We start from the raw sequence: 27,487 nt of genomic DNA on the forward strand, positions 1-27,487 counted from the left end.
TATGCTTTCTGACAGATTAAGTCAGACGTGATTAGCAGGTGGGAGAATCATGAGATGCTGCGTGAATGTTTGGAATCAGCAGCTTTTGGTAGCAGGTGATTCTTCCCTCAGATTTTAATGAGGTCAAAGAGGGTCAAGTAAAGGGTAGGAATGTAATTTGTGCAGCTTCCATCCTCTCAGCAGCCCCTCACTCATCTAGCACACTATAACCAGTCATTATAACTATAACTTATGATCAAGTGCTCGAAAGTCTGTTCCTGGTGTGGAAGGGTTTGCATAAACTATTGCAGATGAATCCAACTTGACTTTTTTTAATATGGTAGTGACCAGGCCTTTTTTTTCTTTCTACCGAGATACCAAGGCTTAGGAGAATGTGGCCTGTATAATAGTTTCTACAAACCGTTGCTCTCTCACCCATTTCCTCTACAGTTCCCTGGTTATGAACCCTTAGTGATTTTGTTCCTTAATTACTGCTCCTATTGCAAATTAACATAAAATCTGAAGCATATTCTTGAAAACAGAATCGACACACAAGTCACAGTAACAAAAGACCATCAACAATGATGTTTATAAATATTTGTATGGCTTCTGTTACACTATGCTGCTATTCAGTGGACCACAACTTTAAGAATTATTTTGGAATTACGTATGAAAAAAAAAAAAAAAAAAAAATCTTGTGTTTTTCCAGCATATTGTTTATCCTGATAGGGCAGCTTGTAGCAGCAGGAAGCTGGAGCATCTTATTGAAACAGCTGGTAAAAGGGCTGAGTGACAACAAAAATCGAGCTCAAAAAGCAGCAGTTTCATTTGGCCTGAACAGTCCTGTCAGTCTGCCATAAATTGAACTTTAATACAACTAGATTTACCTTCATTCAACGGAACAATAACATCAGTGTGGGTTCTTTTAGGTGTAGGATTAGTGTCAGTTTGTGTGAGACAATTAAATTCATTGAAGCTTAATACAACATTAATTCTTGCTCTCTCCAGGTAACTCTGAGTGTTTCCTGTTTAAGCTTTTAGGAGTTTTTCCAGCAGCTTGAGGATTCAAACCCATGTTCCTTGTTCTAACCTTTATGTCACGGCTGCCCACTTTTTAGTCCAGTCACAAGCATTTGTTTGGTCTGCACAAACACAATCGGCCTTGATAACCTTGTTCCTGCGTGTGTGATCGTGCATTGTTGGTGGTAGTTAAACGTCATATTTGATGATTCTCTACTGGTGACACAGCGATCTTACGTGTTACATTTTTGCATCATAAAAATCCTGCACACGTTTGTTTATGGGGATTAATCTGTGCTGTTCTCGTCATCCATTGTAGGTCTCAGGTCAGCAGCAGGTAAAAGAGGATGGGAGTGCTGAGGTGGAGGAAGGGAGTGGAGATCAATGTGCATTCATTTTCAATTCCTTGTTCCTTTACATTTGAAGGAAGAACAACTATTTGGATTCAGGTGTTTGTGCAACTGGTTCCAGCTGAATGAATGTGTGAATAAACACAGTATATTTGTGAAAATCTGTTAAAACATGTTGCCAGACCTTTGTGTCATGTTGCATGTTGAGACCAGTGATTGTAGGTATTTGCAGGTGTGTCCTCACTGCAGACTATGTAGGTTTCATTTGTGTAGCCAGAACACACCCCATCTATCCAAATGAGCAAGCTTTTACTTTAATTGCATTGACCTCAGCAGGTTTACCCTGTCAGCCCCAGCAGTGTGTCTATATAACAAAATGTTTTGATAGAAAAAAACAAACTCACAGACCTTATTTGTGAATTCTGTTTTAGATGTGTGAGCCGTGAGGGCACACAATCTTTTTACAACATGTAAAAAGTTGTTGCAATTAAAGGAAGAAGTCATTGTTCATAGTATCTGTAATAACAATGTGGGGAAAAGGTTGGTTGTGTGAGAGTTTTCTCCAGCACGGAATGTCAGAAATGCCAAGAATCAGAGTTAAAGTGACAAAAGAAGCTCTAGACGCCAGACATTGGACACCTTTGTTGGCCAGTTTTGTAAGATGTGCACCGTAGCCAACACACGTAGTAAAATAAAGGTCACTAGGCTCTGAATCCCCAAAAGTAACAGAAACAATGTCATCTTTGTTTGTCTTATTAAGGTAAAATCACGTGTAGTACTTCAGGGTACTATACTATACTTCTCCCCGTTTGGAGAGTTTTGAGTAGCCGGACGTGCTGTAGAGGTTGGAAAAGTTCCTGGATGTTGTTCAAATGCTGGCAGATATCCATGGATGTATTTGCCTCATCAGCCAATTAGGACAAAGTTCATGCTAGTTATGTGTGTTTGTGTGTCACATTATCACTCATTGTGTGCATCACAACAGAACTTTGATCTTTAAGAAGTTAATGTATGAACTAGAAATCATCTCTGTTGTCTCACACACACACACACTGTTCCTGGTATCATGTAACCTTTACCTTTAGGCAGAGCAGATTCTAATGCTTCCATGTGGCAGTGCATGTTTTCTGTGATTTAGCTGAATGGCTCTGGTTATTGAAAAACTTAGAACACAAACATGTTCTGTACCTTTGTGTGTGTGTGGGGGGGGGGGGGGGGGGGGGGGGGGGGGGGGGGGGGTGTGTTTGGTAGGAGGCAGAGAGCACAGACAGAGAGATTTAGAGATGGGATAAAGAGGAGAGGGTGGGTCATAGGTTTGGCACTAACATCTACATTCCAGTTTTGGTTTCCAGTTGTGGATTAACAGAGTGCTTCTTTTGTGTTGCAGCAAACTGATTCTAGCATTCAAGATTGAGGTGGGGAAGAGGTTGTATAGTTTCATTACACAGTGCTGTCACAAGGGGTGGGTTGTTTTTGTCTGATTGCAATAACAAATTGCTGAGGGAGTGACAAGGCTGCAAGTGTCATCAGTTGTGCATACAATCATGTTGCCTGGCGAACTAGCTCTCAAACTACCATAAATACATGTCATTATACAATGAAACCGTTTTAAGCACTGACGCGATCTAAGGTCACTGCAAAATCAGAATGAGTTAAGACATTAAAGAGCAAAAGAATTAAACTAGCAGTTTGTAATTAAAATTGCAGAGCTTCCCAGTGACTGGGCAGATGAAAAACCTGAGTATTAAATTCAGTGAACGATTCAGGGCTCATTGGAGAACTTAGAGTAGATCAGACTAAACGTGTTGGACATTTCAAACAACAAGAACAAAGTCTGACCCATTTTATTTGCTCTGAAGATTTCACTAGTAAATATAACCTGTAATGTTACTAACAAAACATGAAACAGGTACACCCAGTCTCCCCACTGCAGACTATGGTTGTACTGGTTTTGTGGAAGATAATATGCAAATCTCATAGAGGGAGAAATGATTGTTTAACTCCACACTAACACTTGACTTGAACATTAGGAAGATAGCTGTCTGACACTCAGCTCCTTTAAGTAGTAGTTAGCTAAACCACACAACAACATTATGCTGCGCTGTCCATTGACACCACTGCCACTTCTTTCTTCCTCAGATGGAAAGGATTAACAGTCAGCTTCTAATCAAATAGTAAGAGGCACCACCTAGTGACACAAGTAGGTACTACAGCAAAGTACAATACACTTTCACATCTTCATCTTCTGCATCTTTGATTAGTATATATTTGAATCAGTTAAATAGGGTGTAACACAAAGACCATGTCTTTAATTCCCCATTTTTATCAATATCCTGGTCCCAATCAGTTAAATATTAATGTCCATTAATTGATTAGGTATTGACCTTCTTAGTCAGCGATAAAGTTCTGAGTTGTCTCCCTTTTCAAATGCTAATTTCTTGTTCCTCTGTAAGGATAGTTATTTTATTTTATAACCTGCACTCAAAAGCTGTAATTATGAGTGTGTTAGGATTATCCCTGCCATGTTGGGTTGCACATGAAACTGAAGTAGCTTAAGTCACCAACCTGAACATAATAATTCATGTACTATACAATCAATCAGTTGGTGCTTCTGTGACCTGTATCAGGCCCGACAATATTTCCTGCTATCAGTCCACAGGTTCAGTGTTCATTTACAGTGTTTGCAGTATGAACTCTTAACTAGCAGAAAATGATTATCACCATGCTTCCACACAGTTTTATGATTGTCAGTGTGCTGCTTCTCAAAGTGAAGGTACGTATATTTATTATAGTTTCCATCATTTCTATTTCCCTTCTTTACTTTATATCTTAGACTGTTTCCTGATACAGTGTTCACCAGGGCCTGAAGAAGAGACAGAGCAGCTATATAACAGTTAGGTGCGAAAACCAAAATGACCCTTAAGTGTAACTTCCATTGTACAGCTTTAGTGTCTCCACCATTTGACATTCCTTCCATACCACAATTTATCCCTGAGTTTGCCTCACTGCGTTTTGGCAGTGAGTCATTTTACTGATGAACCAGTTGCCGTGGCACGTTTTATTGTTGGCCCCATCTGTGCAGGGAGATGGGAACAAACAAAGGAAGAGGCTAATGAGCTGAAAGACTGTTGAAGAGGGGTGCTAAAAAATAAATAAATAGATAAATTAATAAATGTTAAAATGTAATAATAAAAGATAAAGGAGATGTTTTTAGAAAGGAGGGCTCAGATTTTAAAAACTTTTTTTTTTTGCAGAATCCTAAAATTGCACTAATTTAGCCCAGGGTGTGAACTTCCTGCTGCAGGCCGCAGTGTCTGGTAGATTTTCAGTCTTTGGGAGATCAAAGAACATTATAGATAACAGGCCGTGGCTTAAATTAACCAGCATTAAGCTGCTGGTTGGGAATATTTTAGTGTCATGTTCAGTACATCTCATGCTTTTATTTAAATTAGTGCAGCCTGGTCTTGTGAATGTCTGTTTTTGTTATTAGTTAAGTTTCTATGAAATGTCCTTTTTTTTAAGGGATTTGATTGTAGTAGAAGTGTGCACACCTTTGTTGTATCATTGCAGTATTTACAGCATCTTGTGACAGGATATTCTTTTATTTTAAAATATGGTTAAAATTTTCTCTTAACTGGGGATTTAAGGCCATATTGCAGATCGGCCTGGTAGAGGTAAGGTTACTACAGGACACAGAGAGGAGAAAATGCCCCAGATAGATGGAACATGATCTATCTTTGGTCTGCTGTTCTTACCATGTCTTATTCAGGCCTTGGGAAACTGTATCTGTTTCATAGTGTGATGCTGTTGCTTTTGTGTTGATATAGTGTACAGTTTCTACCTGAGCATCCAGTCTCAAGGCATTTATTCATTGGATTTGATTCAGTTCTTCATACTCTCATTCATTTGGTCTTTTACCATGAGTCACTTGTCCAAAGTTTGTAATGCTGGCTTTTACCCGGGAGAAACTGAAGGGTATCCCATCATGCATTTGAAATGAATCCAGCTGTTGATGGTCTATAGTTAACTTAATATTGCATTATGTATTTTCTATTGCAGTGGTATATATGTATAAGGACTGTCAGGTATATGTGTGTGTATATATATATATATATATATATATATATATATAAAACTCCCATTATAAAACTCCCCCTCAAACTCCCAGGCCTCTGGTAGAGGACCCGAGATTGAGGAAGACACACCACCCATAGGGGGTGAGACGGGAAATTTTATATATAAAACCTGACAGTTTGGTTAGTGGCACATTGCTGTTGTTTAACCACAGTGTGGCAGCAAAGCACTGTCACTGAGGTGTGGCCCTATGGTCAAACTAGAAGAAGAAGCTTCCACCTCTGCAGTTTCAGGATCATTATCAGACAGCTCCTACCAGGAAAGCTGCCACTTTTCCTACAGTCATTGAGGCACTTACCACCTATCCGATGACGTAGTTGTTGACAATTTGCACCTTCGTACATCAGTGTATGTGTTAAAGTCTGTGTATTCCTCTGTGCAGCTGTGCCATACACATGTGGTGGTGGGGTAAACTTACATTTGTCTCTGTATGTTTGGTAACAGGGGTGTTAATTTAACTGTGTGTTTGCATGGTTATTGAAGGTGATGTTATCGAGCCATGATGGTAATATGTGCAAATTATGGTGTGTGTGTGTCTCACTTTGTTTGAGTGCAGTTCTTTTGTAAGTATTAAGTAAATGGACAATGCAGCATGACTGGCAAGTGTTTGTAATTTGAAAGATGAATTAGTTTTCCCTTACAATGAACTTTATTAATGGGATGAGTGGGAGCAGCTTGTATGGTTAGAACAAAGTTTATTAGGAAATGCAATTTATTGTCGTATTTTGGAGAAACTACAGCACAAACACAGCTGACACAGATTTAATGGGAGTCACCTGCAGCTGATGGGGTTTCTAACCCTCACCTTAACATCTAGTAATGGCTTCTCACAGGAAGTTTCACTATGACTTTTAGTCACCAATAAGGTTTTACTCCAGTTTTTTGTGAACACATTTATTATTAGTTTTACTAACATTGTTACCCTCTCCTGCTTTTGGGCAAGTCTGAACATTCAGTAAGATGATAGGACCATCATTAACATTGATTAACTTCAAGTAATATGAATGTGACTTGAACTTATTAGCCATTATGTGTGGTTATGTTTTTAATATTTAAAACTGCTCGATTGTGTTTATTGTGATGTTAGAGACCCTTTATCATTTAATGATCAGCTTGTTTGTGTTGTTTCTGGGAAACTACCATGCTGTTGTTGAAAGGCACAGCCTTCGGCAACACTGTAATGCCACCTGGCTCTGTAGTAGATTTAATCTATCTAAACACGGCCCTCACCTTTTGTTTTTGTTTTATCAGTTTCAAGGTGTTGCCATCCTCTTATTCTTTTCCTTAGTGTTTTTTTTTTTCCCTCTCAACTGAGGGACTGAATTTAACAAATGTTACATAGAAAGTTTGAGATCTAGGTTTTGGATATTTTTCTTTTGTTTGATCTAGTTCATGTAACTTGCAGCTAAAATGGCTTCTGTATTTGACCAATTAGCTTTCCTGTTGCTGAAGAATCAGTTGATATAATTTGTTATATCCTGTACCAAGGACAGATAATATGCACACAATAATCTGTAAGCACGAGTCTGAAAAAACTCACCACTTTATCTAAGTAAGTTTTGATCATGTACGTTAATGTTCTTCCTCATTTTCTCAGGATGTTGAGATACGCTGTAGTCCGAGGTGGTCTCGGCCTGTTGGCTGTGAGGAGGACGTGTCTCTTCTCTCGCTTGGCCCACTCTGCCCCTCAGAGCAACTATCGACCAATCAAAAAAGTCATGGTGGCCAACAGAGGTAAGACTCCACACACCCCCAATGCCCAAACCTCCATCTAGAGCCTCAGAGTAATAATTCACCAGGAAAGATGACAAGCTATTCACGTAGCACTATTATATTAAATACAATTTAATGCTCTTTCTTGTTTAATATGAGAAAAAAAAAAGTTGACATTTGCAAACTTCCTGAGGCAAAAGAACAGACACTCAGACACTCACTCTCTTAATTTTTAATGGCCAACATTTAGTTTGCCATGGCACATTCTAATATTTAAACACACTTTTTATGTGGCTGGCTGCTCTAGCTAGCTGTGTTTCCTCTAACACAAAAGAGGTGAATAAAAATATGTATATTGTAGTAGTGGATCTTTTGCCAGATAAAGAAAATGTTGTCCACAGAACAAGTTGGACTTACCAGTATGCAAAGAAAGTCTATGATAATTCCTGACTGGAAGTCAGTATAAGTTGTGCCTGGAATGGAAATATAATTATAGAGAAGCTGAGGCTTTTCTAAACACTAAGCAGTCACCAGAACAGTTGTTACATGTGATGTAAACATCACTGACGTAGTCTGGTTAAAGCCTGTAATCACCAGACCCCCTCCGGTTAATGCTAACGCTGTCCAGAAGGGCTGTTAGTGTGCAATTAGTGACTCTGTCAGGTGATGTGCAGGATTTGAGTGACAAAGAAATGTGTTCACACATTTTATTCTAATTGGGTTTTCAGAACCTTTCATTATATTCCACTGGGTAGTTTTAAAATGATCTATTTGGTTTAGTGTTTATTTGTGATTGGTTGGTGCTTGAGTTTATTTACATTATATTTCCAAATCTGGCCATGTGGTAGTCTCTAGGCCCCCTGTCGTGTCATGTACATTGTGTGAATGCATGCATGCATTCATGTCTACCCTCCCATACAGACTTTAACTGCTTTAATCCATCAATTTGATTCAAATAGATTGTGGTCTCTGCCTCACACTCATTCGCACACAGCAGGGCTTTCCATCAGTCTTCTCCTTCACATCGCTGTGACGCAATATCAACACCACATTAGATCACATTCATCATGCTGCAGTGCACCGGACCGTCGGATAAAGAGAGAGACTGGACTATCATATCATATCAGCCCAGATTCCACTTCACCAAGCACATCTCCTCTCTGCCACTGCTTCTCTGCTCTTTTACTAATATTCTGCTCTCTTTACTTCTCCTCGTTGCTTTTGCCTTGCTGTCTTACCTCCTCTCCTCTCTCCCTCTACACTCTTTTTTTTTTTTTTCAGCACTTGTCAGATGTGATTTTTCTTTGAGCCACTTGCTGTCTTCCTTTTTGCCCCCTGTGACTTTGCTCCTTTTCGCTCTCATCGTTTCATTCCTTACTTCATTTCCCTCCCTCACCCCCTCTTCCACTGCCATTCTTGTCTACTCTCCACTTATTTGTCACTTTCTTAAACTTGCCAAACTGTTTTCCTTATTTACTTTTTTTAACCTCAGTTCTTTAAAATCTCCATATTGGTTGCCAGACATGTTTTTTTTTTTCCTATTAATTATTATTTTTTAAATCATTTTGTATTTCTGACCTTACATTCTCTAGATCTCTCATTTTAAGTCGATTTTTCAGTCGAATTCACCTTTCTAGCTTTTGATACCATGGCTTCTTGTTTTCTTTCATATAGCCTCCAACATAAAGACGTATCCTATTTTCAGTTCTTCAAAATGTTCTTGCTTGCCTCATTTCTTTTTTTAATGCTCCTCAAATGTTTGAATGCTGTCCTCCCCTTCAACACAACACATCTTACTAGTTTTCAGTGTGTTGCTTAAAAAAAAAAACTATTTGGATCTTGTGACAGCAAGATAAAAGGCAGGTGGTGTTTTGCCTGTCTAAAGCTGAGATTTTTACACTGTTCTCTAACTTTAGGAACAGTAAATTTGTTGCAGTCTCTGTTGATATTTTTGTATGGTGTGATATAGTACACCAGATGGATTTGTCTTTTTTCACATCTTATATACAGCATAAAAAAAAAAAGCTGTGTATTTTATTCTGTCAGCTGAGGCATTAGTTACAAAATTGGACCAGTGCTGCAAGTTGTTGTTAAGATTATATGAAGTCTGTGCTTATGAAAAGTAGATTGGGACCATTGGGAGGCACAAATGGACCAAAGCAAAATGAATCGAACGATCACCTTCTTCACCGGTCTCCTCCCTCCTGACTTGTCTTCCAGGTGAGATAGCCATCCGTGTGTTCAGAGCCTGCACTGAACTCGGGATTCGGACCGTGGCCGTCTACTCCGAGCAGGACACTGGACAGATGCACAGGTAATAGTCTCTGCCACATTAGAGCTGAACAAATGTGCAGTGTTAAGTAGAGAATGCGAAACAGTGTCTTGCTAGGCTGCTGCGCATTGATCGTGAAATACTAACATTTGATTAGAGCCATCAGCAATGGGTCCGTTCTTTGTTGTGTGCTTGGTATTAAGAAAGGACATAAGTATAATTAAATTAACATTAGAAACATTACCGTAATCACTCTAATTAGTTTGCTTGCACAAATGTCCTAATCTGCTCCACTGTGAGCATTCCTCTGGCTCCTTAATGTCTGTTTTTTCCCTCGCATCCTCTTTTTTTTTTTTTTTTTTTTGTCGTCTTCTAGATTATTCTCCACATGTAGCATAGCCTAAAAAAAGCCTCATTGGACTACTTTAATAACCACACTGTGCTTTATTTGACACCATGCAGGTGCCTGATTTTATTTATTTATTTATTTTTCTCAGCTTGGAAATGGTGCCCTGAAGCCACATTGGTCTCAGTGCACATCATTTCTGGCCTTCATCCACCTCACTGATGTAAATCCTTCGCTCTTGTCTTCACAGGCAGAAGGCAGATGAGGCGTACTTGATCGGGAAAGGCCTGCCACCTGTTGCTGCATACCTACACATTCCTGACATCATCAAAGTAGCCAAGGTAAAGCACACTGACAGATAGTACTAACGAATAACACTTCTGTTTGCCCTAGCAGTAAACTGACTCACTTGTTTCAAAGGAAACTGTCATGTTCAATACTCAGTACTGGAAAGTAATGGAAGTGGCTTTAATCCTGAATGAGGGGAGCTTTCTGCAGTCGGAGAAAACATCCCTTCTCTCAGCTCGGGCTTTGAAGATATCAAGTTTTTATCAGAAAGCTGCAGTTAAAAATTTTGAAACAAACATGCTGCAAAACAAAGCAAACAAGATGTGAGGAAGTGTGGGATGCAAAATTTTTGTGGCTTGATGTGCACAAAGGACAAAAGAATTTGAGATTTTTTTGCAGGGATCTCAGTTTTATAAAATACAGGACCTAATTGCCTGAGCATAGCTTTGTCTAATATCTGCCAACAGAAAAATGTATCCTAACTATGTAAGGAATTCTTTCATAATGCGTGTGTTTCATGCAATCTGTCTATGCAATAAAAAAAAAAAACATAGGGCAACATATATAGAATATGTACCAATGTAAGCAGCTTGCACTGTCTTCATAGTTTAGCTCCATCATGCCCTGATAATTGGTACAAACATTGATTAAGAACAGCGTCTCTTCATGCTCAGAAACATAACTAACCTGAAACAAGATATTTCAGTTATTGTTGCTTGGAGGCATTTACTTTGAAGTACTTGTGGGAAGCCTTTAATAAGCATTAAAAGAAAAGTTCATCATTTTGCATATTTGCTTTCATTATGGGACTTCTGCCAGAGTGGGACAGGTAGGTAATTAGCTTAGCAGAAATCCAGGAATTCAGGGGAACTGATATTTTGGCTCTGTACAAAGTGCAAAACTGCATCTGCCAACATCCCTAAAGCTGACTGACCATGTTTGATCTCTTTTATGAGATCCACAAATGACAGTTTCTGACCACCTTATTTCTTTCTATCCACCTCAAGTTTATGTTTTACTTTAATGGAAGGAGGGGAAATACTCAGACACCTTCCCCCTGTTAATCTCTTCCTGTCTTGTTTCCTTCCCTTCGTCCATTGTCTCTTGTTTCCTCTTTCCCCCCTCTTCATCCTTGGTGCTGCTTTTCCCCCTGCCACTCATGGCAGTGTTCGATCAGATCTATTCCTTCTCTTTTCCCTCTGTCCTCCCTCCATTCCTGCCAGTTGCTCATTATTATTTCTCTGATCAGTCTCTCATGGTTTGTAATTTTTTTTTTTGTGTGGGCATGTGGTCAGCCAGCCAAGTCGGGAGTTTCGTGGTCCATCTCATTTCTCAAAATCCGTCTGCCTTTCTACGAGTCCAGCCACCCCATGCCAGCAATGAGTGTGTGTGCATGTGTGTTTAGGATCCTTTCTCCCCTGCTCTCTTTCACATTCCGTGTATGTTTTCTTTTTTCACGCTGTGTATCACTCTATTACTGTGTGACCAAAATAACCATCCGTCTCTGTCCCACTACTGTCTGTGTGTGTGTGTGTGTGTGTGTGTGTGTGTGTGTGTGTGTGTGTGTGTGTGTGTGTGTGTGTGTGTGTGTGTGTGTGTGTGTGTGTGTGTGTGTGTGTGTGTGTGTGTGTGTGTGTGTGTGTGTGTGTGTGTGTGTGTGTGTGTGTTGTAGCAGAGAAAGCACAAGTGTGTGATCTTGCTTTTATGAATGCATGTTACCCTTAGGGTGTTATCGTGTGTGTGTGTGTGTGCGTGTCAGACTAGCTGTACCTGCTTGTGTGCATGCACTGGCTGTATTGCTTGTGTGTGTTTGGCTCCATGGCTTCTCTGGCCTGGCGGTAACAGCTCCCTTAACAACGGGACAGCCCATAATTATAGTCAGTCTTGTATCCAGGAGCAGATGGCACATACCCATTCAGAGATGGCTCTATCTGTCAAGCTCGGCAGCTACTGTATCTGTCTGCTACCACGTGTGTGTGTGTGTCTGTGTGTGTGTGTGTGTGTGTTCCTCTCAGTACCTTTCCCCGACCATCACATCGTGTGTGCCCGTCTCCTAGTGGTGTCCATTGAGCTGATGATGATCAGGACAGCTGCAGCTAAGAGAGAATGAGAATAAAATGTCATTAGCTGACAGTTCCCTTGCCGGAAGTGACACGTAGCTTCTTTTCATTGGTCAGGACACAGTGTGTCTGCTGAAGCGTGTAGATTACTGTGGGTGAGGAGTTTTTATTTCCTTTACTAATAGACAGTCAAGTGTTAGTGGGGCCTCTGCAGTGGCTCCCTGTTGCCTAGCGGGGCTACATTTTCCTTCTCTGGGCTCCACTAATAAATATTTTAGCAGAAACGTAAAAGTAAATGTGAATAAAATGTGTTTAGGCAAGTGCTTGGTTAACAGAGGACGTATTTCTTTCTCCCTTTAATTAAATTTAATGGGATGTAGTAATGCACATGTCAACAGTTAATGTGAATGACCTCTTCTCTGTCACTCTCTCATTTAGGAGAACAAGGTGGATGCTATTCACCCAGGCTATGGTTTCCTCTCTGAGCGTGCAGACTTTGCCCAGGCCTGCACAGACGCAGGGGTGATGTTTGTCGGGCCGAACCCAGAAACGGTCCGCAAGATGGGAGACAAGGTGGAGGCTCGCACCTTAGCCATCAGCGCAGGTATGGAAGATCATTGCCCAGAATAACTGCGATTATTTCAGTCACTCTCACTTCTATAAATTTTCTGCTACAGATTATATATTTCTCTGTCATCCCACCTTTGTCCAGGTGTACCTGTGGTGCCAGGAACAGATTCCCCCATCTCCAGCCTGCAGGAAGCACAGGCGTTTGCTCAAACATATGGCTTCCCCATCATCTTCAAAGCCGCCTATGGAGGAGGTGGTCGAGGCATGAGGGTGGTCAGAGAGTACGAGGTGAGCCCATCTGGTGCTGCTGCACACAATCACTTCTGAGAGAGATGTAATTTAACAGCTTGCTCTAACAACATAAATCTTGCTCTAATACATGTCCAGCAAAGAGAACACAAACTCAGCCTGATGGCTGGTCGGCCTAGTGACAAATTCTGGTTTTCATATTCATTAATTTTCTGTTTGTGTTGCATCGAAGTCAAATTGCCTGGAAATCATAACCTGGCCATTTTTCTCTGTGGCTGCCAATCATTTTGGTGTGTGTGTGTGTGTGTGTGTGTGTGTGTGTGTGTGTGTGTGTGTGTGTGTGTGTGTGTGTGTGTGTGTGTGTGTGTGTGTGTGTGTGTGTGTGTGTGTGTGTGTGTGTGTGTGTGTGTGTGTGTGTGTGTGTGTGTGTGTGTGTGTGATCTAGTAAACCCTGTGTGATTTATCTGTGTCAGAGGCTTTAGGAAAATTGTCTTTCAATATTATAACTGTCCAGGTGTCACTTTTAAATCCACATTTCAATGCAAAGATGATCATAAAACACATGTTAGGCAGCTTGCCTGTGCTCAAATGATCAGGAGATGGAAGCTTCAGGTGGGAAAATGTTTTCCTCTAAGCAATGTCTTCAGTAACTTGATGTGCCCAGAAAACTAGCCATGTATTTTGCACTCGACGGATTTACACCTACCAATCTGTCACTGTCGTACTCATCTTCCTCATCTCGGCCATGTAAGGGTGCCATCACCAGCCAGTGATGATGGGCTGTCATTATACCTGTCACAGTGATGACCACACATCGCTTTGATGGAAAGGAGCGAGGGCCAAAACTGGACTTTCTGGGCGATGTCTGTAGTTATTTGTTAGCATGCTCTGGGTTTAAGGTTTTTATCTTCCTTATCTCTATAGGTGTTTTTGCTTTAGTGCGCATATGTAGGTGTTTTAGTTATAAAATATCTGGTTTTCAGATGAGTCTCTTATAAGAATAAACTACACCTACTGTTGAAACTTAAGAGTGGCCCACAGAATAAAAGAACATATATTTATATGCACTATTGCAGCAATAAATGAATACTAAAAAACAGACTGGGTATCCATCTATCTTATATGTAATGAACAACATTTTCATAATTTACTAAGTGTTGTGGTATTGTGCATGTTGAATGCTTTTGTTGGTTTCATCTCTTTGTGTGATGTATTAATACATAATAGTGCTGCTTATGGGCCGTTAAATGAGCCGAGTCACTTAAAATATGTTCATTAAGCTTTTTAGCGTGGACAGGCACCAGCTGCTCACTCTCTGTAAGCAGTGTTTGGGAGATTTCATGTGAAAAATTCAGAAGGGTTGTAGAATTTTATCCCCTAATAAAAACACAGTAAACCTCAATCAGTTGTTATTGGGAATCTGGGTCAAGCAGGACCAATAATACAATTGCTGTATCATCACTTACTGTGGCTCAGTTGTACAGAAATAAAGGGTTTTTCTTTATTTACAAAATGTTAGGAATTATTAATGGTAAAATAAAACAAACGCAATTATTTCTCCTCAGGATAGCATTATATGGGATAATTTAATGTCCTTGTTATCCAGAATATGTATCTCATAGGGAAGATGAACTCTTTCAGGCCTGTGGGCACCAGGAAGTGGCAAGATGTCCTCATTGTTTATTTCAGTGAAGACCCTGGAGGCAGTTTTGTACCAGAGGGGGGTTTGGTGTGTGTGTGTGTGTGTGTGTGTGTGTGTGTGTGTGTGTGTGTGTGTGTGTGTGTGTGTGTGTGTGTGTGTGTGTGTGTGTGTGGTCAGCGCCCAGTTGAGCAAGCACAGATTTTCCCTGCTTCTGCCTCTCAAGTTTGACCGTGTCAGACTTTTTCATCAGGCAGCTAGTTGTTGTCCAATCAGATAGGGTAGGGCAGAGATCAGTGGTGAATCACAGCTACAGAGCAAAGCCACCTCCTCAGCCTTTATGGCTGCTGGCGTTTACTCTTCTTTATTGCTTTGCTTTGGCTTTTTGAAAAACAAAGAATGTGTAAGTCACATAAGGTCAAATAAGGTCCTGCATGGCATTACTGCAGCTTTTTCATTGCTTCTGTAAGATACCATATTTAGTTGAGCAAATATTAAAAAAAACCTCTTTTCCTTATATTAAAATTCATGATTTAAATATGTACAGATAAAGATGGCACTAACTAGTGTGTCAAACAAGAGCGATCAGTAATTATCAGTATCCTCTAGTAAATGATCTACACAAGGAATGCCAGTGTTGTTTTGTACTGTAGTTACTGAGGCCTCAGACATTAGCAATCCATCGGAAACCGTGGCCTTTTCTGAGCTGTACCTCACTCTAATTTAGTTGTTGGCATTTCTAGTTCGTCTCTGGAGTCACAGGGGCCTCAGCAACTCCAGCTGATAGTATGTGAGGAAACTGTAAAGAAGTTTCCCTGTACTGTTGGGACCCCAAGCATCAATGTGTGTAGGTCGACTTTTTATTCCAGTAAGGCTAGCTCGGAGGTCATCTGCATGGTGAATTAACAGAGTGAGCCTAATTACTGACAACATATTGTAATGTGGGATGAGATGTGTGTGTTTACTGTTGAGCAAGGCGGCATTAAAGTGCCAGATTTCAGCTTTTTAGAATTTGACGTGATGTGCTTTCCCAAAGAGTTTGAGAGAGAACGGCGTGCATCAGAGCTCCAGTGGGCAAAGCTGACAGACGCACTGAACCTGATGTGGAAGGAGTACAAATGGATGTCTGCTAACTCTGAGTCTTTCAAAAGTCTTTTCTGCTATTTACAAAAATAGAGGGGCACCAATGAGAACAGTGACAGCATTGCACAGTCTGACTTAGAAATCCATTTCCAGCACTGAATAGTTACACAGTAACTCAGTGCAGGTTGGAAGTCGTCATTCATCTGAATATTCAATATATATCCTCTATATTTGTGGCAGTTCTGATTTTCCAACTAAGAGGTTTATTTTCCAGTAATATGTTCTATGTTGATATGTGGAAGATATGAAAAGAGAGCTGAAAATAAATGGAAATTATTTTTAATGTTGATTTTACTGCTCAGCTAAGTCAAGGGATTATGTAACAGATGTAGTTTGTGATGCCTTTGATAAGCACAGGCAAACTTCACTCCTAACTTCAGGCATAATGTGGGTGAAAAAGATGAGCATATTTTTTTTTTTTTTGGGGCAGAGTGAGACACAGATAGATGGGATGCTAAAAGTATAATTTGACATTTTGAGACATACAATTTTCCACTTTTGTGCCAAGATTTAGATGAACTATCCTTTAAACACAGTGCTCTTAGTGCTTTCATGAAACTAAAATTATGGCAGCTAATCATAAAGGCTTAATGGTTAATGTTACCTTGCAAAGCCCTCTGTGTGGGGAATATTTCTTACTCTGATAGAATTTTTGGTCACCCTGTTCTGTTTTTAAAAAAAAAAAAAAAGCATGAACCTCCTTTGCTGGTGATGCCTGCTACTGCCTTGAGCACCTGGTTGTTTTGTCTCCAGTCGTATCTTTTCTCAAGGCTGTCAGATGACAGCTGAAGATGGGTGCAAGTATCCTTTCCTGAGGCTCTGGGAAGATCTTTCCCTAGCAGAAGAGTCTGGTTGTGCTGGCAGGAGGTCAGACTGACAAATGCAGATTGAGTCATGACCTTCATCTCTCTTCTTTGTTGCTCTGACATCCACAGCTCAGTCCCAGAGATCTTGTGTCCGTCTTGATCCCTAAGGGCATGTAAACATTTGGTCTAAACAAGAGAGGGGAAAAACTGCATTGTGTTACATGCCAATGACACAGGTCACAGTGCTGGGTAAGACTGGAAATAGAAGAACTAAGTAAAAGTAAATGACCTACAGCAAAGATTAAATGACTGAAATAGGGTACAGTAGCAAACCTCCTCGGGAACCTTACTTATTCTTTGCTGTCACTTCCTTGCTTCTTGAGTGATATCAGTAACTCAGACATGTATGGATTTTTCTCATCTGTTTGTCAGGAACTTGAGGAGAATTACCAGCGAGCCTACTCTGAAGCCCTGACGGCTTTTGGAAACGGAGCCCTGTTTATTGAGAAGTTTATTGAAAAGCCAAGACATATTGAAGTGCAGATCCTCGGTAAGTTGTCTATGGCTTCCTTTGTGTCTGCCTTTAACTGCTTGTCCATTTTTTTTTTTTTTTTTTTTTTTTTTTTTTTTTTGTTTGTGAATTGATTGAAGTTCATTAAGAAAGCAAGATGCACAGAAGTACTAAGGGAGGAAGAGAGACAGATGAACAATAAGAGTGAATGGGATTTATTGGCCTGCAGTGGATTCTCCAGCCATTATTTTTTCTCATTATAGTGAATGTAACTCTGCATGCACTCAATATTATAGTGACTGACATTCAGCACTGACACTCAGGTGTCTGCACTTGGCGCATGTGCATGTGCGCATGCTTGTCACTGGTATAGTACTGGAAGTGCTTGTGTTATTGACATACAAAAGACTGGTTTGGCAGGGGTGTGTGTGCATCTGTTTGTATGAAGGATTCAGCATTCACCACAGTGTAGTTCAGTAATGACTGTCTTTAGGCTATGGAAAAGATTTTGTAAATTATCAATAGCCATGTCTCTTCCAGCTCTCTGTTTTTGCCCATTTCATCCCTTATGGCCTCGACTCCCTTTTGCTTTTTTCAAGCAGTGTTTTCTCCTGATCTCCTAAAATATTTCCAGTTCTGCCTCTTTTGTTTTCCTCTCCAGCTTTTCCCCATCCTTGGTCTTTGTAAGGCCTGTGTGTCGCACAAATCCTTGGTGCTAGTCTTTATCTATTTTGAGGCATGTCAAATTCTGTGGTGTAATACGTGGCGTGCCGCTTACATACAAATACATTTGCCATGTTCAGTAAACATAACATTGTGTTGTGGTTGTTGAATGTTCCCCCACTTGGCAGCATGTTCTTCAGTTAGCAGGAACGCTATCAAACGTTGCCCGTCTGTTTCTGACCACCGTTTGGCAGGTTGTAGTGGTCCCTGAAGAGTCATCTGTCAGGGTTGACCAGTGTATCCTGTGGCATTTCGTGCTAGATACAGATCGGTTTAAAGATGTGGCTCATAGCAACAGTTGTATTGTGAGAATAGGGTCTTAAATTTCTGACTGTCAGAAGTTTGGCCCAGGCTGTCTTTGTTGACAGAGCACTAAATTGTCCATCGATGAATGTCTGTCACAGCGAATCTCAGGCCTAAAGAATGTTTCTTTCCAATCCCTGCACATGAAAACAACCACTCCTCCTCTTCACACTCCTTGTAATTTTCTTTGTTGCCACGTCTGTCATTTTCTCACCCACCTTTTTTTTTCTTCTTTCTCCAGGCGATAAATATGGTAATGTCATCCACCTCTATGAGAGAGACTGCTCCATTCAGCGGAGACACCAAAAGGTGAAAACCTCATATCAAAATTCATCTATCTCAACTTTATATTTGAGTTTATTAAATATTATCTTCTTGGCATTTCTGCTATATTACAGAGATTAGCATGGAGTGGATGGTGAGGGTCATAGGTCATAAAGAGAAGTCTCTCCTGGGAGCACTGCAATCTAGAGAACATACAAAACGCTGTAGTGCTTTATTTCCCTTTCATTCAGGCAAGCAGACCGATAAAGTAACAAAATACAAATAAATAAGCTACTTATAGACCTGGTTATTATGGCACAGGTGGACTGAGGTATTATAGGTGTCCTGAGGGTGTAAGAGTATACCAATAATAATAATTACTCAACTAATGCTGTATGAAGTGAGTATAAGAAAGAACTGCAGCAGCTATATAATTCTCCACCAATTCAACTTAGTTCAAAACGCTCCTTAAACACAACACAGGTTTGAAATGGGTCCTTGTTCATTAGCCAGGGTAGACACCCCGACACCCCCCCCCCCCCCCCCCCCCCTTTTTTTTTTTTTTTTGCATAATACTCAAAAGAAATTGGGCATAACAGCATCATCTGGTTTGTCAACATAAGAAAGATGTCTGAATGCTACATAAGAGAGAAAATGGAAATTGCCATCTAATTGTTGGTTAATATAACAATACCTTCATCAGAGAAGCAGATTAACGTGTTTAATTAAGCACTGGCACCTCAGAGCACTTTCAGTCCTGTGTTTTCATCACTTTTTTTCATTTGCCTTTATTGAAATTATAGATCATAATCATATTAGCAGCTCTGTTCCTGTCAGAGCCGCTGCTCTTTGAATCTGTGGGTCTTAATCTGTCTTTGCCCTTAATCTAAGATCTTTTTGAATCTCAGAAAGAAGAGTATCATTGCCTTTTGAAATCAATTTGGGATGGTAGAGGGCCGGTTGGATATGTTTAGCTTTTCTCTGTCTTGGAAGTGCTATTCATGCTTGGGGAGTTTTAGGATGAGATTTGATTTAAAAAAAAAAAAAAAAAAAAAAAGTTTATAAAATGAGACACAGGTCACATTGTTTTGAACTAGATCTAATTATTTCTCTTGGGTGGGTTGACTTGTTTGACACAGTGGAATGAAACGGAGCAGCCTCCAACATGGTGAACCCCACCCACCGAGCAGCCACAGCCAGGCCAAATGAAAGCCTCAGTGTGACTACAGTTGATTCACTCCATCTGCTTTGCTACAGGGACACAAACTGTATCACACTGATGGCTACTATAGGAAAAACATTTACTAAACTAAGTGGAGGTCTTGTGTTTTGGAAGTAGTTATCAGCTGGGAGTTCATTATAGGGACAGTAAATTATATTTTGTACTGTATGTAAAGGCTGAATTCTAAACACATTTTTCTGTCAGAAAACTGTGTACCAAGGATTTATTGTTCTTGGCCAATGCGTAATACGTCTATATTTTATATGTCCTTGTGCAAAGCAGTTGAGCAGAAATAGAAAACACATGTAAAAGGGTGTCATCTATAAATGTATTTCAAAAACATAAATGCCATGGCTGGACTGTCAGTAGCAGGTGCTTCAACTAAGTACAGACACCCACTTTATCACTTTGAGCACAGACAGCAGAAACTCGGTCTTCTCACTAATCCATCTGCACCGCCTGTGTCTGATGTGCAGACAGCTGTTAGCTACCTGGTTTTTACCTCCATTTTGTGCCTCTGATGTTTTGGCATATGTTCAGGTCACTGTATTTTTTTTTTTTTTTTCACACAAATACAGACACAGCTCATAAACCCATTTTAAAAAAAAAAAAAAAATCTGTTACTCAAATTGCTGTTTTTGTGCATTTTGTAGTTTCCCAGTTTCCACAAAGTAGACATTTTATACATGTTGTAGTCCTAACTGAGCAAATGACAAAAAGCAACGACTGCATAGACATTTAATTAAATTGCACATATATAAGAACCATTCAAATAAAAATCAGCTCCCGTTACTTATAGTGTTGAACAAATAGAGAATTATCACCAAACTCTGCAGTTACCTGCTCTATGGAGCGTTTTAGCATCTGTCAGCTCATTGTTTTTGCTTTACAGTTTGCAACTTTACTGTTTTGGCTCATTCTGGCTGCTCTCAACACCCACTACAAGCAGCAGAGAGCACTGTCAAAATTAGAGATGCAGACTTTGGTGATTAGGTCACTGAGACATGTCTGTTTTTATTGTTGTACTGTTGTTTGCTGCACTTCTGAATGGATTTGTGGTCACTGTAGCTTTATCGATGAAATCCTGTTGTGTTGAAGGTTGTGGAGATCGCGCCGGCTTTCCAACTGGACCCTCACCTGAGAGACCGACTTCACGCTGATGCCGTCAACCTCGCCAGACAGGTACGATTGCGCGTTTGGTGTTGAAACCAAAGCTCCCGTGATTTCAGCTCCTATTGTTTTTCTAAGTCAGTCATCCAGGCTTTTCTCCATTGTTCAGGTTAACTAGAACACTTCATTATGTGAGTGAAAGAAAAAAACAGTTTGACACCCCTACTTAATCATATTTTAATCGCAGAGTGTAGAAAATGAAGTGTATATAAAACTAAGAGCATTCATGTCGCTGTAGCCTGTTTAGGTAGCTTATTTGCTAGGAAGCAGTTTATCTTCCAAGCTGTCAAAGCAGGTGTCAGCATGTTGAATGTGCAGCAGAGTTTTGACCACTTGTTAAGAAAACTTGGCAGACTGGAGGAGAAATGGCTCCCTGAAACTGAAAAAGCTTTCTTGGCAATGACTCCCGAGCACTGGGTCGTATTCAGGAAGTCTGAGCAAAATCCCACTGCTATTAATTTTTCTGCCTGTAATTCGTCTAGAAAACAACTGAATTCTCCCCAGGAATTTTAATGTGCTGTCTACCTGTGATTGAAATGAGGGCCAAACTGTGAAAGTGAAAATGCTATTTAAAGATTGGTAGTAACAGTGCAAACAGTAAATGCAAATATGGAGATAATGTTTGAACAGTTTGAGTGCATTTCTCGATCATTTTTGTGATTGGCATCAACTGTGCACGACTTACATAAACAATGCAAAAACATTCCCCGTGAGGTGAAAGCTCACCGTGAAGGTAGCCTTTTAAAAATCCTTTCCATCACAGTTTTAGTGTTGCCAAAAAGTTGGCTCGAGTATGAGAGCATCGCTTAAAAGTCAAGCCTCATCTCTCAAAGGAGATTTCAAGTAATGGCCTTTTCAGGTAATGGCCCAGTTGAGGAATGGATGGAAGTGAGGAGGAGAGAGAGAGAGAGAAGATAGATAGAATGGTGATTTGCTAAAATATGACCTTGATGATACTTATGGAGAAATGGTTATGGAAGAGAAAGAGACTCATGATAAGACCTTGCTCTATTTTTTTTTTTTTTTCCTGGCAATAATGAAATCACAACATCACCTAGCTCGCCTGTTTAAAGTGACAAACCATGTCTCCTTGTCTGTGTTAAAGAGCAGTGACGAGCTCTTGTCCCTGACCTTTCTCTGAATATTATCATTTGAAATGAGAGATTGATGTGGCTGCTTCAACGACAGTGTGTGAATCACTGGTACCAACAAGAGTACAGCATATGTGTGCTCACACACCTGTTTACTGTTCTCGAGAGGTCCACCGAGAGACCACGTTTCAAGTTTGGGACTCTAAAGCCAGATAACTGTAATGAAGACAGGTACAGGTATATGTGTAGGGCACCATGCTTCACGCTCTGTGCCCTTCATCGGGTGAAATGATAAAGGCTAAGAAAGAAGTCGTGAACATGAACTAATCTGTGGTATGACAGATGTTGTACTAGTAACTAAAAATGTAAACATGGTAAACAAGTGGGGTAACATACTCTTCCTTTAACTTACATCAAAATAATAGTTTGACATTTAAAGAAATTTACCTGCCTTCTTGCCAAGAACTGCAAGAAAATCAATATCAATTTCATGTCTGTCAAATATGAATCTAGAGTAAAAGTAGATTCCTAGATTTATCCTGGCACAGGTTATGTCCTCTTGAGTCTAGTAATACAGACATGTCTAAGAAAGCTACACACACACACACACACACACACACACACACACACACACACACACACACACACACACACACACACACACACACACACACACACACACACACACACACACACACACAGCTGAAGAATCAAACCTGCAGCACTTGCAGATTATCACCAGGGGTCTCACTTTCTCTCAGCCTCATATTCTTTCTTTCAACTTCCAGACCCCACTCTCCACTTCTCTCCCTCCCTCCCATGGCTGTATTTCCCTGCAATGTGTTGTGATTGCATTTCACTTTGTGTCAGTCCCCACGGTGAAGGCTTCCACTTCAGAGCCGAGCCCAGCTCTCACTGCAGGTATTGAAACCTGCTCCCCAAGCAATGCTGTGGCTGAACTTTGGTACTTAGTTGGTATTATTAATATGTGTGTGTGTGTGTGTGTTTGCCACAGGCCTGTTTATATGTGTGTGAGAGCAAGAGACATTGCAAGGTGACATTTATTTTTAATGTGTTGTGTGGTCCTTATTGAATAGAAAATGATAGCTATGATAGATTTCTGCGGCAGCGTGTGTTTTCATATAACCGTGGCTTGTGCCGCAAACACACACACACACACACAAACAGGTGCATGTAGTTATCCCAAGTGGCCAGTGTTCCATAGTTTTACTGTTCTTGTGGAGATAGACTCCAGCTCTTTCAGTGCTGCACTGAAAGGTAGGTGCCTTCAGACACCTTAATGCCTCCAAGTCCATTTTGCAGTGTAATTAGTTTTTTCATTTTAATCAGCAGCTCATTGGAATGTAGCTGCGCTGTTCCAGACATTACACTGCTGCTGTATTGCGAGTGTGTACGTGCACACACATACAGTCTCTCCTGCTTCCACTTGCATCCACACATCACAAAAAGTTCCCCTCTTCTGAAACACACTTGGTATACACATGGAAAGATGTTCTCTCTATACGGGAAGGTTCGGTGGAAGATTTACAGTCGCCACTTGCCACGCAAACTTGTATGCTCACATGTGCACACACGTATTCACACATATACAACACGTTTATCACCTTTTCTGCCCCACACACACCTGCTATTTCTCTGTTCTTATCTGGTCTTAATAGCGAGCCATAGTGCTGGTGCTGTGTTCCCCTCCATCTCTCTGTCTGTGCGTTTTATCAGCCACCTCCATCTGAGTCTTTGAGAGAAACAGCCCAGTCTTTGAACTCACTGCAGGCCACGGCATTTCCTGATAGAATGTCCTAGAGAACAAAGTTGCCTGGCAACACTGACGGCCGCAGGAAGTTGTTTCAGCACTCAGCAGCAAGGGTTTGAGCTGGGAGCGCTGGATATCAAGCCTCAGTTCACCCGAAAATCTGCGATCTTGTCGAATGGCCCACTGTGCTGTCATGTTTTATCTGCTCCCAAACAGATTATTTTGTATAATTGCATGGAAATATTTTTCTTTCTCCTCAGTGTTGATTTTCTGGCTGCCATGTCTTTGCTTTGTCTTTCTGTTTTCCAGGGGAGGACTATAGCTGTCATTTCATTTAAACAACACATGGAACATCTCAGTCAGTCCTGATTAGTTTTATGAATGATGCATGCGACTGCAGCTGTGTGAGGTTTTCATAATCAGTGATTGGCCCAGTGATTGGGTGCTTCATTGCTTGCTCATTCATCCATGTGCTGCATGTGATAATTTCAGCATTTTTTTAGTACTTCTGTTATATTGGTGCTGCTGTGCAGCTCTTGTAGTGGGTATTTTTGAGTCTGCAGTGTGATGAGGGTCTAAAATACACTGCAGGCAGCAACGGATCCCATCCAAGTTTTGTTTGGTAGGCATGAGTTTTATTACTTTATCGCTTTATCCCCCTTTTATTTATAAAGTTGTCTGGTCTGTGGGGTGTACGGTGTCTGACTAAATGGGCTGTGGTTTATTTGCACAATATTCTGTACAATCGTATGATGGACTGTACCTAAACAGACAAAATAAATTGACTCAAACAAGATCAGATTTGACAAATCTAACGCTCATGCATTTACTGTAAAGGCTGTAGAGGTATTTGACAATAACGAGTGAAAAGTGGTATATTTGTTGCTGACTGGCTGTGCAGATAATGGCATAATTCATAGGAAACTATACTGACTGTTGTGAAAGCAGAATATTTACAATTTCTTTCTACTGGACTGCAGGTTGACCATTAGTATTGAATGTCCTTTCATTTGTACTTTCAGATGAAAATCTGCACTGGAAAAAGCATGAAAGTGATCATTTAAATAATCCTCATAATTCCCATCCAGCTAAAAAAAACAAAAAATAAAATAAAAAGTTTAAAGATTTGATTGATTTTCTGTATGTTCTGGATCCGTTGGGCTTTTGTGAAATCTATAACATTATTGATCTGTGAATGAAATGGTTCCATCTTTTATTTATTTATTTTTTTAAGCACTTTTAGGATATACTATACATCTAAAAATACAAAGAACTCCACCCTAGTATCAGAGATACACAGGGAAGATTTTAGATGCCAGCACATTGCAACCAGACACTTTATTTTCAAAGGCTTATGGTATAATAGCAATAGGTTAGATTAGACTATTTAGTTAATTATTTACCAGCCCATATTAATTAGACAAAGTATAATAGCAACAGGTTAAATAATGATATATTTGTTTGTTCTACTATACTTTTTGCCATTTTCATGTATATATATCTCACTTTTTTTTTCTTCCTGCACTGAGTTGCACTGTCTCGCCCACTGCCTTTTCCAGTGAATCTTAGTCCTGTCTTTGTTTGGCAGCTGGTTTCTTCATGCTTCTGAGTAGCTGCCGTGATGAAGTGTAATCAAATGGGGAAACATAAGTCTGATCCACAGTGATTACGCTTTTTGAACAGTGGTGATGAGTTTTGTTCTTCTCATGTCGCCTGATTCTACAATTTACACCTGAAGTTTATCAGGAGCATTAGCACTGAATAATGTTAAAGGACACGACAGGTCTCACACAAGGTGTCACAGTGAAATGTGAGCAGCAGGAAACAGGCGTCGGATCAGTAGTTGGCTAAATAATAAACACACCTGGTAGTACTTTAGTATGCATGTAAGCTAACCTCCAATGTGTCTAATTAGCTCAACATTTGTCTCAGTGTGTGAGACGAAAGACAAGCAGGTGTGTGCTTCCAGGCGACTTTCATGTCGGCAAGGCCATTTTTTGTGTGAAGGCATATTTGTCGATTAAACCTCAAGGCAGGGAGGAGGCCAAGTTACCGTCAGATATTTTGTGCAGCTGTAATTAGGAATTCAGTTCTGGTGCTTGTGTGGGTGAAGTGTGTTGACAATTAAGACTTTGTTACGTTTTACACTGCAAATAAAATTTTTTTTTTTTTTTTTTTGTCTTTTTTTTGGGTGGTGAAGAGGCAGGCAATTTGTTTTGGGGGTTTTTTTGGCCACAAATTAGCACACAGCTTTGAAACCAGGCCAGAAAACAACTTTTCTCTATACCTCTGCAGGCCTGCGGAGCAAAAATAGTAATTTACTGCTGTGTAAGTTTGAGAGAGTAGGGCGAGAATGGGAAACAGAGATTTTAAAATCCGAGTGCGAGATGATTTGAAGCGAAGCATCATTTGTGGTGGAGTGCCTTGGAGAATAGCAGAGAAGTCATTTGTTGTTTGCGTTCAGTATTTTGCTTGTCTGCCTGCGCATTTTATCCCCTGTGGAAACTGCTACTGAAATCCCAAATTACAGCACTTTCAGCAATGTATATGTGTGTGAGCCACTGAACAGTTCTGTGTGTATATGTACAACCTACTAAGCCTAAGCCTGATGCATAGCCTTGATGACATCAAAATAAACATTCATTCATCACAAAACCTTTGGACCTATCTGACACCAGGTTTTACCATGACTCAAACATGAATAGGCTAAGTAGTACGTTGGTTTGGGATTAGTTTAGGATTTAATTTAAAGGTGCAGTGTGTGAAATGTGAAAGGTTTAGCAGCATCTAGTGGTGAGACGGCAGAATGCAACCTGCTCAAAACTCCGAAATGCATGTAGAATCAAATAAATTGATTTTGGTCTCACATTGGGAAATGAAAATACAGGGTATCATCAGAGTTATTCTTCTAATATACTTATGTGCAGAGCAGTTCTGTATATGATAGACAAGAAAAAGTAATCAGACTTTCTAAGTTTGTTTTAAATATATAAAAACTGTCACCTAAAGAAATGAGAAAAGTGTCTGAATGATTTATAATTTATTCGAGAAAAGAAATAATTCCCGTATTTCCTCTATTTTAGTGTGTGTCTGTAGGCTGACATCACTCTTAATTGAATTAAATACCTGTGGGTTCCTGAGTGGTCAGTACAAATGTATGTTTGTAGGACCACTTGGTACCTTCAGGTGTGTATCTGTCTTTACTGCCATCACACGAGTTGCTTCAGGCCTCGGTGCGCTATGCCGCTCTGTTTGTGTGTACAAACGTGTTCGACAGTCCACTGCAGGTGTTAAACGTGGAATTAGTTCGGCTGTCAGTCACCATGGCGACAGCGAGCGAAGAGATGAAGTGCTGTCGCTCAGACAGCTCGAGTCCCTGGCAGACACACACACAGATGGTTGCAATCTAGATCAAGGCAGAGGTGTTCACAAATTCAGATTGACACTTTGTCCCCAGGGGTGGTCAGTGTACTGTAAACATTATTACTGCTTAGACTCGTAAACACCCTGGATGTATGTGTGTCTCTGTGTTTTGTCCTATTTTTGGCTTCAAAACCAGCAGTACTTTCTGCCCTGAAAGCATATTTTAATATTCCATCAGGAAAACCAGCATTTGGAAATGGGGTAGACCAAAAAATGTTTCACTCGTTTTTTTTTTTTTTTTTTTTTTTCTCCAGTGAGCCCATGCATCTTCTTCTTTTTTTTTCTAATTTACTTTTTATTTTCTGCCTCTCATATTTGTTTTGTTGGCATCTATTCTTTTTCTTTCACGTTCTTTACTGTTTAGTTCCTAAATCTAAAAATTTTCTTTCCGTTTGCCTTGTATGCTGCCGTACTTACTTTTTCTTTCTTTCATTTTACCT

At 40.1% G+C, this 27,487-nt stretch overlaps 1 protein-coding gene across 3 annotated transcripts in view; it reads left to right on the plus strand.

Moving 5' to 3' along the window:
* pcxb (pyruvate carboxylase b) overlaps window positions 1–27,487 on the plus strand; it is a 236,621-nt gene that overhangs the window by 3,110 nt on the left and 206,024 nt on the right. For all 3 annotated transcript variants that reach the window (XM_026327586.2, XM_026327580.1, XM_026327572.1), the window contains 8 exons: window positions 7,081–7,217; window positions 9,417–9,510; window positions 10,065–10,155; window positions 12,601–12,766; window positions 12,875–13,020; window positions 17,002–17,119; window positions 18,348–18,415; window positions 20,691–20,774. In XM_026327586.2, coding sequence (XP_026183371.1) covers window positions 7,082–7,217; window positions 9,417–9,510; window positions 10,065–10,155; window positions 12,601–12,766; window positions 12,875–13,020; window positions 17,002–17,119; window positions 18,348–18,415; window positions 20,691–20,774 — 903 coding nt within the window. In that variant the 5' untranslated portion in view covers window position 7,081. The remainder of the gene's footprint in view (window positions 1–7,080; window positions 7,218–9,416; window positions 9,511–10,064; window positions 10,156–12,600; window positions 12,767–12,874; window positions 13,021–17,001; window positions 17,120–18,347; window positions 18,416–20,690; window positions 20,775–27,487) is intronic.

This window comes from Mastacembelus armatus, chromosome 18 (assembly GCF_900324485.2).
Source record: "Mastacembelus armatus chromosome 18, fMasArm1.2, whole genome shotgun sequence".
NCBI classification, from domain to species: Eukaryota; Metazoa; Chordata; class Actinopteri; order Synbranchiformes; family Mastacembelidae; genus Mastacembelus; species Mastacembelus armatus.